Below are 12,489 nucleotides of genomic sequence, written 5' to 3' on the forward strand. Positions count from 1 at the left end.
ATGCCATTAGAGTGGGATGTGATAACTGTAGAGCACCTCATCTTAATAAGGATTGTGATCTTGATGAGAATGGGAACCGGAAAGCCTTAGTGTATTACTTAAGTGGTGATAGATATGATGATGATTGGTGAAAACCAAAGAAACAATGGCTAGCCAATGATGAATACAAGAAGGAAAAGGAAGAAACGCATAAGAAAAAAGCAAGAGGTTTTTATCAGAAGGAGGAGCCAGTGCAAGTAAAGAAATTAGACTTTGAAGATATGCTTACAAGATTTGCAGCTACATCCGAAAAAAAAGGCACAACGATACCGATGCTGCAATAAAAGATCAACAAAACATGTTGATAAATCAACAACGCATGATCAAAGAGCACCAAATTATGTCGAAAGCTCAGAAAGCTCTATTTATGAATCAACAAGCCTCCATTCTCAACACTGAAAAACAGCTGGGCCAAATTGCACTTCAAATAAATAAGAGACGACCGGGTGGACTTCCTAGTAATACCGAAAATAATCTGAAAGGCGCACATATAAACATCATGACAACTCGGAGTGGGAAGATTATTACTCCTCTGGCCCCTATTCAGAAAGAAGATCCTAAATTGGTGCAAGAGGAAGAAGCAAAAACACAAGAATCGAAAAATCCCGACCCGACTCGCCGAGTCACAGACATGGACTCGACGAGTCCACCACCTGAACAGAAAAATAAACCTCCTGTTAAGCCATATCAGCCTCCACTTCCGTTTCCAAGTCGATCCATACAAGATAAGCATAATATTGATTATCAAAAGTTCCTGGAACAAATAAAACACCTTCAAATTAATATGTCATTCATCCAGGCGGTTGCACAAATGCCTAAGTATGCCAAATTTTTAAAGGAGGTTCTTACAAATAGAAAGAAGATGGAAGAAGTGAAGAAGGTGGCTCTAAATGAAAATTATTCAGTGGCCATGTTGAACAAATTACCTAAGAAGAATGGTAACCTTGGTAGTTTGACCTTGCCTTGTAAATTCGGGAATTTAGCAACTATCCATGCGTTAGCTGATTCGGGGGCGAGTGTCAACCTCATGCCATATTTATTCTTTAAGAAGTTAAACCTTCCCGAGCCAAGGCCAATTCGATTGGAAATTCACTTAGCAAATAAAATGGTGATATTTCCGTGGGGAATATGCGAAGAACTATTGGTGAAAGTTGATAAGTTTGTGTTCCCCACGGACTTCGTAGTACTAGATATGGAAGCAGATCTTCAAGTTCCCATCATTCTTGGAAGACCTGTCCTAAATACCGCAAGTGCTATAGTAGACATGCAAGATTCTAAACTTACCCTTTGGGTGGGAGACGAATCAGTTACATCTGGAGTTGATCAAGCCATGAAGCATGCAAGATATAGTGATGACACGACATTTTTGGTTGATATGTTGGAAGAATTAATGGAAGACTGGGAAGAAAACAAGCCAAGTAATTCGGCCACAGCCTTAGATGATGATTTTGATGCTGAAAGAGACCTGATGGAGATAGAGAGACTACTCGAAGAAGCTGAATATAATGAGTTAATCAAAGGTGCAGAAAACCCGACTCACCGAGTCGCATTCACTGACTTGACGAGTTCAATTGATAAATCATGACCAGAAGAAATTTTTGGCCTGGAATTGACGAGTCCCATCACTGGACTCGATGTGTGTAGTATACAAAACATGAAATCAGATCTGAAAACTCTACCTTATCATTTATAGTATGCATTTCTTGAAGAAGGTGGTTAAAAACCTGTAATTATAGCTTTTAACCACACAAAATCTGAAAAGGAAGAATTAGTCTGAGTTTTAAATAAGAGAAAGAATGTCATTGGATGGAAAATCCCGATATTAAAGGGATAATTCCTTCATATTGCTCTCACAATATCAATTTGGAAGAAGGAGCAAAGCCGGTAGTGCAACATCGAAGGAGGCTGAACCCAAACATGCAAGAAGTGGTCAAGAACGAGGTGGTCAAGCTTCTAGATGTAGGGGTCATATATTCCATTTCCAATAGTCCATGGGTTAGTCTTGTTCAAGTGGTGCCTAAGAAAGGAGGGATGAAAGTAGTGATAAACGATAAGAATGAGCTCATACCAACTCGAACGGTAACTAGTTGGCGAGTGTGCATTGATTACCTAAAGTTAAATGATGTCACTCGTAAAAACCACTATCCCATTCCTTTTATTGATCAAATGCTTGAACGATTATCTGGTGATAACTATTACTATTTATTAGATGGGTTTTCAGGCTACTTCCAAATACCATTGAGCCAATTGACCAAGAAAAGACGATGTTCACTTCCCCAAGTGGGAATTTTGCCTATCGACGCATTCCTTTTGGGTTATGCAATGCACCCGCGACTTTTCAAAGATGCATGACAGCTATATTCCATGATATGGTGGAAAAGTTTATGGAAGTTTTTATGGATGATTTTTCTGTTTTTGGCTCTTCTTTTCATAATTGCCTTACTAACCTTGACTTGATGCTTGCCAGGTGTGAACAAACCGATCTAGTCTTTAATTAGGAAAAATGTCACTTTATGGTTAAAGAGGGAATAGTCCTATGTCACAAGGTATCCAAGGTGAGGATTGAGGTGGATCGAGCTAAATTTGAAACTATTGCTAAGTTACCCCCAGCTACTAATGTGAAGGGCGTTAGGAGTTTTTTAGGGCACGCGGGTTTCTACCGATGTTTTATAAAATATTTTTTCTAAAATAACTAGACGTATTACTCAATTACTTCTAAAAGATGCACATTTTAACTTTTCTAAAGAGTGTCTAGCAGCCTTTAAGATTTTAAACGAAAATTTATCTAATGCCTAGATCATTATCGCCCCAAATTGGAACCTACCCTTCGAAATAATGTGTGACGCAAGCGATTTTTCCTTAGGAGTCGTGCTTGGAGAAAGGGTTGATAAGTACTTTCGACCCATTTACTATGTAAGAAAGACTTTGAAACCGGCCCATGAAAACTACACCATAACCGAAAAAGAACTATTAGCCGTGGTGTATGCCTTTGACAAATTTCGCCCCTATCTTATTTTATCTAAAACAACTATTTTTATTGACCACTCTGCTATTAAGTATTTGTTTGTGAAGCATGATGTGAAGCCAATATTGACTACTCTGCAAGAAATTGATATCGAGATCAAGGATAAAAAGGGAATGGAGAATGTCGTTGATGACCATCTTTCTAGACTAGAAAATCTAGAGAGGGAGGAGATAGACAACATGGGTATTGAAGATAGCTTCCCGGAGGAATATTTGATGGTAATTATGGGGGAAGAACCATGGTATGCGAATATTTCAAATTACTTGGCTGGCGATTACCTTACAAAAGACCTCACTCATAAAAAAAACTCTTTTCAAAAATTGAATATTATTTCTAGGATGATCCGTATCTTTTTAGGAGTTGCGCGGACGGAATCATAAGGAGATGCGTTTTTGGCAAGGAAATTCGAGATATATTAGATCGTTGCCAGAATGGACCGGCAGGAGGACATCATGGGGTCCAATACACTACTAAAAAAGTGTTTGATTTTGATTTCTATTGGCCTACTATCTTCAAAGATGTTGCTACTCATGTAAGGGAGTGTGATGCTTGCCAAAGAACGGGTAATATATCAGCAAGAAATGAGATGCCCCAAATAGATATTCAAGTTTGTTAAATCTTTGATGTATGGGGTGTGGATTTTATGGGACCATTTCCTTCATCCAATAGCAACAAATACATTCTAGTGGCAGTGGGTTATGTGTCAAAGTGGGCGGAAGCATAAGCATTACCCACCAATGGTGCTAGGGTTGTGGTAAATGTTTTGAAGGAATTATTTTCTAGATTGGGAGTGCCGAAGGCGTTAATTAGTGATAGGGTACACATTTTGCTAATGATCAACAAGCAAAAGTGTTGCAAAAATATGAGGTACACCATAGATTTTGAACACCTTATCATCCACAAACAAATGGGTAAACCAAAATTACAAATAGGGCACTAAAAAGGATATTGGAGAAATTGGTGGGCAATAATCAAAAAGATTGGGCGGACAAATTGGATGGTGCACTTTGGGAATTTAGGACCGCATTCAAGACACCCATTGGAACCACACCCTATAAGCTAGTGTATGGTAAAAATTGTCATTTACCCATGGAGCTTGAACACAAAGCCTATTGGGCTTTGAAAACATGTAATTTTGAGCCGAATGAGTTGCACGCAAATCGAGTTTTGCAAATGAATGCCTTGGACGAATTAAAGAATGAGTCTTACACTAACTCATTTATTTATAAAGACAAGAGCAAGAGATGGCATGATGCATGGTTGAAGGGTAATAAAGAGTTTGAGGAAGGAAAAAAAGATCTCTTGTACAATTCGAGGTCAAAGCTCTTTCTGGGAAAATTACGCACTCGTTACGGGCCTTTTACAAATAAAACATGTATTTCCATATGGGGTGATTGAGCTATGGAGTAAAAATGGACCAAGCTTCAAAGTCAACAGACATCAGGTCAAGCAATATGAAGAAGGAATGCAAGAGGACGAAGGGCTTGAAGAAGGGTTAGACTTAGAGGAATCCACTAAGACGTAGAGCGGGTAGGAGTCCAACTAAAGACTCCTCAAAAAGAAGTGCTTACGGGAGGCAACCTGATACTAGAGGTTGCTTTCTTATTACCTTTCTTTTTTTTTTTTTCATTTTATTTTTTCATCTTTTATTGCTTTTCTTAGGATTTGTCTATCTGAAACTTCTTATTTATCTAAAGTGATTACTTGAGGACAATCAAAGCTTAAGTGTGGGGTGTGGTGTGGTGGAATAAATTTGATTATAACAAAAAAAATTCAAACAGAGTCGTTGACTCGCCGAGTCCACACACAGACTCACCGAGTACAGTTGAGAATTCGTGACTTTTCTTTAAAACCAAAACTTACTCGATGAGTCGTACCCTCTACTCGACGACTCGACTTTTTAACCGAAAAAAAAATTTATTTTTACACTCTGTAAATTAGGGTTTTAACCCTAAAAGTTAAAGTGTATTCATTCCACAGAATCCACAGCCACACTCGTTGTGCCAAGCTTCCTTCAAGCAATTAGCTCAATTTATTCTAACTACTTCCAATTTCTTCCAAAAAGGTAACATTCTTCTGTCTAATTTATGATAAAGATTCAATCTTCAGTGTTTTGATGACTTTAATTTGTCAATTTGTGAAAAAATCGGTTTTTTGAAATTTCTTGGGTATCGATTTTGGCCAAACTAGGGTGTTATAGTTAAAAAAAAAATTGTGAATTAACACTTGATATTCATCCCTTAACAAACCCCTGGAACAAATTTAGAGTTTGATGGCTAGATAGTTATGAATAAAGGTACCGACTTCGACAATTCTTGCTACTCGTCGAGTCCGTTCATGCACTCAACGAGTCCATTCTGCAGTTGTCTAAATTTTATTTGTTTTAACGTTTCTTTGGCATTTTTTTGTTGTTTTATCTTCTGTTATTTTACAGGAAATGTCAATGAGGGGCCAAAGTTTGGCAGGCAACCATGGAGACATTCCTTGGTTGACTTTTTCGCAAATGACCTCAAAATCATCGATTGTTCGGGCAAAGAAGAAGCTGGAAATACTAAAGAAAAAGGAGATATATGTCCCAAATGAAATAAATTGGAAACGGTTGGGGCATGTTGGATTGGTCGACGACATGACCTCGTATTTGGTCAAGACGTTTGTGCACAACGGGACTTCCATTACATGTGGCGGGTGGAGCTGGTTATTTAGGATACAAGAACCGATGTATCAAGAGCTTTGTTGAGAATTTTTCTCTACTGTTTCTTTCCACGGGGGTAATGACTTTTACAACCGAGTGTCCTCACATTATGCCTTAGTGAGGAAGTCTACCATTGTTGCATTGTAGAGCTTGGGTGGAGGGAAGACATTTATGACCAACCTATGGGCTTGACTTGGCCCTTTTGGTACTTTCCTTGATCACTACCATATGGATTTATTGGAAGGTGCGGTCGCTTCCACATGGTAGAATACTATAGCAAATCTGGTCTATATTCCCTTGGCGGCTCAAGAGGAAAGCATTTGTTCTCCCATTCACCGTTTTATTCATCAATTGATCGCGAGCACCATCAATATGCACAAAGATGATGATAAAGTTCCGACTCTTGACATTTTCTATTTGTGGGGTATCATTATGACGAACACGTTTTGCAACATACCTTATTGTTTGGCGAGATATTTGGGTGAAGGGGCGGTAAAGAATTAGAATACTTAAAAAATAAATAGAGGGATGTTCATGACTCGATTAGCAAGGTCATATGGGGTATTGGAAAGAGGAGTTGGGAATTTCTTGACAATGTTACCCACACCTCCATTCGGTATTATGATTTATCGAAGGGCAAGAATAGTTGAAGATTATGGTGGTGGCCACTTTGCTATTCCAAATGATGATGTCGTTGAGACACCCGAGGAGCCGGGAAGGCGGGTCCGACCAAGACAAGAGCATGCACGAGAAGACCCACCGGTAATTCTAGTGGATGATGAGTTGCCCATGGATTGATACAATGTTGAATTAAGAATATACCAAAATGATCTTGGAAGAAGTATGAACTACCACAATAACTCATTTGTTCATTTGTTCAATAATCTAAATATTCAACCTATAGATGGGCCTGGATACCCGTAAGTGAGAAGTTAGGACGAAAGGATAAATCAACACCAACGTGGAGCCAGAGGAAGTGGAAGCGGAGAGGATGAAGATGGAGATGAACATTAAATATCTTTTTATTTATGTTTTTGTGATTATGTTTGAAACAATTTTTATTTGTTTTTGGTTTCTTTTGGTTCATGTGTGAACTTAAAGTAAATAGGATTATTTAGGTTGTTTTATTTGTTTTCCTTTCCTATCATTTGTGTTTATTTTGATCTTTTCAATTTGAGGGTTGCATGTGAGAGTATGGAGTGAAGGATAACTAAGGAAAAGAATTGAGTCCAAGAAAGAAAGAAAAGAAAGAGAAAGAGAGAAATTTTGAGTCAAGTTACGAGTCTGATAATGAAAGGGGTTATCGAGAGCTTAGTCACTGAAGGACAATGAGAAAAGTATCAATTTGATAGTACCTACGAACCTGAATCACGGACCTGGAGCAGAAACATATTTTTCCATTCAACGATAGACTCGACGAGTGCAGAATATGGGCTCGACGAGTCCATATGAGAAAACTCGACTTTTTTATACATTACACTTCCACTCGGCGAGTCACTTTAGGAACTCGACGAGTTGACCATTATTTTACCTTTCATGCCAAAGATTTGATGATATTTGACGCGACAATTGACTACATTTTTTAAGATCATTTTCCAAGTGTTTCCAAGAAATTTTCCGTCAATATTAGGAGCTATACCACACGAGATTTGATGCCCAAGGCATGGATGAGGTGTTCGCATGCCTAAAGTCAATTGAAGATGGAGCTTAACAAGAAAAAGATCAACCTCGCAACTAATATCCCAGGGGAGTTTGTTCTAATTCCATCTTTATTTTTATGTTTTCTTTATCATGCATACTATGTCATGGGGACATTACATAAATTAAGTGTGGGGTAGGGATTTGGTTACATTTAGTTAAAATTTAGATTAATTTTAAAATTTTTGCATAAAACTTGCTAGGGTTAATTTAGGAAATTTTGGTAAAAGTAATTAGGAATCCATCCTAGTATTATGTTTGATAATTTTACGAGGACCCAAATGTTTAGTTGAGCCTATATGCATTCTAATGCATTTGTGGTCCCCTTTATTCTAGTGAAATCATGGGACAAAAACACAATCTCGCTTAGTTTAAGGGACACAATAGGCTTAGAATTGTGTACTATAAATGTATCCAGGAAGATTAGTACCTTTAAACAATAAAGGTTGAAGTTGAGCGCCCTTAATTAAGCATGTAGGTAGTGAGTGAAAAAAAAGTGAGATACATGTAAAAAAAGAGAGAATTACAAGAAAATTTATAAAATTTTTGGAGCAGTCGAAGTTTGAATATCAAAAGATAAAAAATTATGAAGAATCAAAAAAAATTAAGATACCAAAAACCAAACAAAGAAGGTAGTGAATTCAAAGAAATCAAGATCAAATAAATGAAGAATTCAAAGTGCTCCATTGTGGTATTAAAAAGTTGTAATTTTCTAGATTATGTATGTTTGGGTTGCTTGACAAAAAATACCTTGAGCTTAAGAAGTGGGCGAGTGTTTATGAGGATTCTAAGTATTTAGGATTAGGGGGGTCCTTAGGAAATATTTGAGAAACAAATGCATGCGTTGCGGTCTTGGCATAATGGTTTGGTTTGATTGGGATTGTCTTATCTGATGCTAGTGTGCTAAAATTCAGTTTTGCTTGGGGGCAAGCAAAAGTCAAGTGTGGCGTATTTTGATACGTGCATATTTAGTTATATATTTTATGTAGAATCTTTATACTTTTTGTCTAATTTATTTTAATTGATGAACAAAAAGGTACTTAATTATGTTTAAATTATATTTTCAGCCTAAAAGACATGCTAGGAAGAAAAAGGAAGCGGGAAATGTAATCGGAAGCTCGGGAATTGAAGAAAGAAGAAAAAAAGTCAAAAAATCAGATGTACTCAGCGAGTCGGACACCTACTCGACGAGTAGGCACGAAACTTCGTGAACAAATGGGTGTCTTACTGCACACGAATTTTAAGTGAGGGCCTCGATGAGTCGGTCCATCGACTCGACGAGTAGCCCCTGTTTTCAGAAAACTATGTAATGGGCATAAACCCACGAAACAAGAACTTCTCCAGGAACCCTTGGGGATTGAATTGCGATTAAAAGTGCAGATGGGGCTATGGAACTCGTGGATCAACCTTAGCATTCAATTTTAAGGGGATCAAAAGGCACGATTATATTCTCATTTCTTAATCTAGTGTTTACATCATGTTTGAAACATTAGGTTTAGTTTATGAGACGTTTCCTACTATGAACATGAGCTAAAAACTTGTTTCTTCTCCTTAGGGTAGACAAATTTATGACTATGGTTTGATTTTGTGGTTGGATTAATTTTTGGTGAGTGTTTTTTGTTAAGCTTGTTAAAGACCCTCATGTGTTGCCAATAACTATTTTCTATTAATTATCAAGTATATTAAGTTGCATGAACATCTCTTGATTGTTTGTCTCATATAACTTGTATGAATACAATGTTATATGCCTAGGAATGTTGAACATGAAACTAGGGTTAGATAGAAAATAGGTAAATCAATGTGTGAGCTTCTGTGACGAACAAACATACAAGACGTTAATTGAATCAGCAATTTAATTAGCTAACTACAAGTCTTACTTAACCCGAATCAATAAACTACTAAACTCATTAATTTAACCAATTGGCCACTATTTGAATTGATTTGTTTTCTAAGGATTAGTAATAATGAATATGAACCTAATCACATTAGTCGGTAGCCAATGACAAATTAATCCATTGCACTTGCCATATAATCATCCATAGGAATAATTAAGTTGAACCTAAACAGAAATCTCCTTTATTATTGAATTTAGTTGATTTTTATTTGTTTTAGTTGCTAATTGTTTCGTTTGAGTGTTAGTTAAGTACTTAAGTTTCTAGTCTTGCAAAGCTAGAGAAAACCTCTTTCCTTTTATTATTAGTTTTTTTAGATAATTCTAGTAGTTAGTTTAATTACGGTTCCCAGTGTGCCATAGAATGCAAAGAGAGGGCCTTACTGGTGCCAGAGTATGTAGGGGATGAGGAGATGAGGAAGACTCAATACCACGACTTGTTGAGGGCTTACATTCAGAAACATGTCAGCTACTCGTCATGCCCAACATTGGAAGACATGATTGTGAGGACGAGGGAGAGGAAGATTGATATAGAGCACCTCAGGAAGAGGAAGGCATGGGTTGGACATGTTACTGGGGTTTCATGGAAGAAACCCAAGGGATCTGACTCTAGGTCAAAGGGCTAGCCGGGTCAGATCCCCTACAGGAAATACGGAAGGCCGCATGAGGGAGTTTGTAGATTAGGATCATCAAGCTGCTACAAGTGCGGAAAGATCAGGCACTTTAGAAAGGATTGTTCTGCCCCTACCCCTACATTCCAGAGATTAGACTTGATTTTCTTCCATTGAAATCAGCAGGGCCATAAAAAGGTCGATTACCTGAGACTAGTCTCAGCAGCGCCAGTGGTGGCGCCAGCTCCCTCGACCCTGCGGATCACAAATTGCCGACAGGGCAAGTCAGATGCTCCAGTAGTGAGGAGTCGTGCCTTCCAGCTTTCCACCGAGGAGGTGCGTGTCGCACCGAATGTGGTGATGATTATGATTTCTTCTCCCTAACTTTTATTTCATGTCAGTTATGATATTTATATGTATGTTTTATGTGTTGTTTAGGATCGTTCCATGTGAACGGTATCCCAGTATAGGTGTTATTCGATTTGGAGCTACCTGATCATTTGTCTCCATTGCACTTAGTAAGAGGTTCCCTGAGTCTTAGGGCATATTGGATTGCCTTCTAGAGGTCGAGATTGTTGATGAATGATCGGTACGAGCATCAGAGGTTTTCATAGATTCTGTTTTGAGGTTGTATGAGGATCACTACCTAGTAGACTTGGTTCACATTCTGTTCCGTGGGAACAAGGTTATCATAGGCATGGAGTGGCTGAGCCCTAACGGGGTGGTGATCTACTACACGTAGCAGTTGGTATGGGTCAAGACCCCAAGTGAGCTGGTGATTCAGGGAAAGAAACCGCAGCGTGGACCAGTTATGTGTTCAGCAGTGAGGGCTAGGCGCTACCTACTGCAAGGTTGTGCAAGGTATGTCTCCTACGTTATCGATACCCGGGAGGCGGGAAAGGAGACTTTGAGTGATGTACCAGTGGTCTGAGAGTACTTGGATGTATTCCAAGAGGAGTTGCATGGGATACCTCCGAAGAGACAAGTAGAGTTCAGGATCGACCTGGTCCCTGGTGCAACTCCGATAACCAAGGCACCATATCGGTTGGCTCCTCCGGAGACGCGGGAGCTATCTACACTACTGCAAAAGTTGTTAGACACAAGATTCATTAGACCGAGAAGTTCGCCCTGGGGAGCCCCGATCCTGTTTGTGAAGAAGAAGGAAGAGTCGCATCGGATGTGTATAGATTACCGGGAGCTAAACAAGGTAACGGTGAAGAACCGTTACCCACTCCCGAGGAATGATGATCTCTTCGACTAGCTATAGGGGGCATCTTGGTTTTCCAAGATAGATTTACACTCAGACTACCATCAGATGAGGGTTGTAGATGAGGATATACAGAACACTACGTTCCGTACTCGCTATGGCCACTACAAGTTCATGGTGATGCCTTTTAGGCTCATCAATGCTCCTGTTGCATTTATGGATCTCAAGAACCGCGTATACTGACCAATGTTGGATAGGTATGTGATAGTTTTCATTGATGACATATTGGTTTATTCTGAGATGCAGGAGCAACATGAGGAGCACTTGCGAGAGGTGTTGGATACCTTGACGAGGGTGAGTTTGTACTCCAAGTTCTCAAACTGTGAGTTCTGGGTGCGCGAGGTGCAGGTTCTTGGGCACCTTGTCAACCAGAACAATATTTTGGATGACCTGACCAAAGTAGAGGTCATGATGAGATGGGAGGTTCTGAAGTCTCGATCTGAGATTCAGACTTTCCTAGGATTAGCAGGCTATTACCAGAGATTCATTCATGACTTCTCCAAGATAGTCGTACCCTTGACCCAGTTGACAAAGAATGTCATGTTCTTTCATTGGGGGCTTGAGCAGTAAGCAACATTTGAGACATTGAGATAGAGGTTGTGTGAGGCGCCGATCCTATCCATACCATAGGGTGTGGAGGATTTTGTAGTGTATTGCGATGCAAGAATTTTTAGGTTTGGGCACGGTATTGATGCAGAGGAGGCATGTTATCGCCTACGCCTCGAGGCAGCTGAAGCCTCACGAGGAGAACTACTTGACGCACGATCTAGAGTTGGGGGCGGTTGTTTTCGCCATTATGTTTTGGTAGCATTACCTCTATGGGATCCGATGTACCTGTTGGATTAATGTCTAATTCCATAACTATAATTGGTAAGACTTGACCTGACCCGGCATGGTCCATTTGGGTTGCATGACATCATGCATTTGGATAGACTAAAATGAGAGAACTAACACTTAAGGTTTGTTAATATATTATAAGTTCTAATACATTAATAAGGTTATTTAATTAGTATTGATCAAGACTTAATTTGGAATTAATTAAGTGATCAAAAGAAGACTAATTAAATATATGGGTTGATTGTGTAAATCAATCATTCTTATATGTGTAGGCTTGTGATCCAAGATTCCTTATGTTGGACTAAGTCCATGGGGTGACCCATGGATACTACATGGAGGTTAAAATCCATGGAGCATAAGGAATGGGTAAAGTCATGAGTTACATGGTGTAACCCTAATAACCACCATATAAAAGAATCTCATGGCTCA

General features: G+C 38.9%; 1 protein-coding gene across 1 annotated transcript; it reads left to right on the forward strand.

The window, feature by feature from the left end:
* The first annotated feature begins 379 nt into the window (after positions 1 to 379).
* Positions 380 to 1,624, forward strand: LOC111918840 (uncharacterized). The gene has a single exon (XM_023914456.1). The coding sequence runs from the start codon at positions 380 to 382 to the stop codon at positions 1,622 to 1,624; it is 1,245 nt and encodes a 414-aa protein (XP_023770224.1).
* The last annotated feature ends 10,865 nt before the right edge of the window (positions 1,625 to 12,489 follow it).

The sequence above is a fragment of the Lactuca sativa genome, chromosome 3, assembly GCF_002870075.4.
Source record: "Lactuca sativa cultivar Salinas chromosome 3, Lsat_Salinas_v11, whole genome shotgun sequence".
Taxonomy (NCBI): Eukaryota; Viridiplantae; Streptophyta; class Magnoliopsida; order Asterales; family Asteraceae; genus Lactuca; species Lactuca sativa.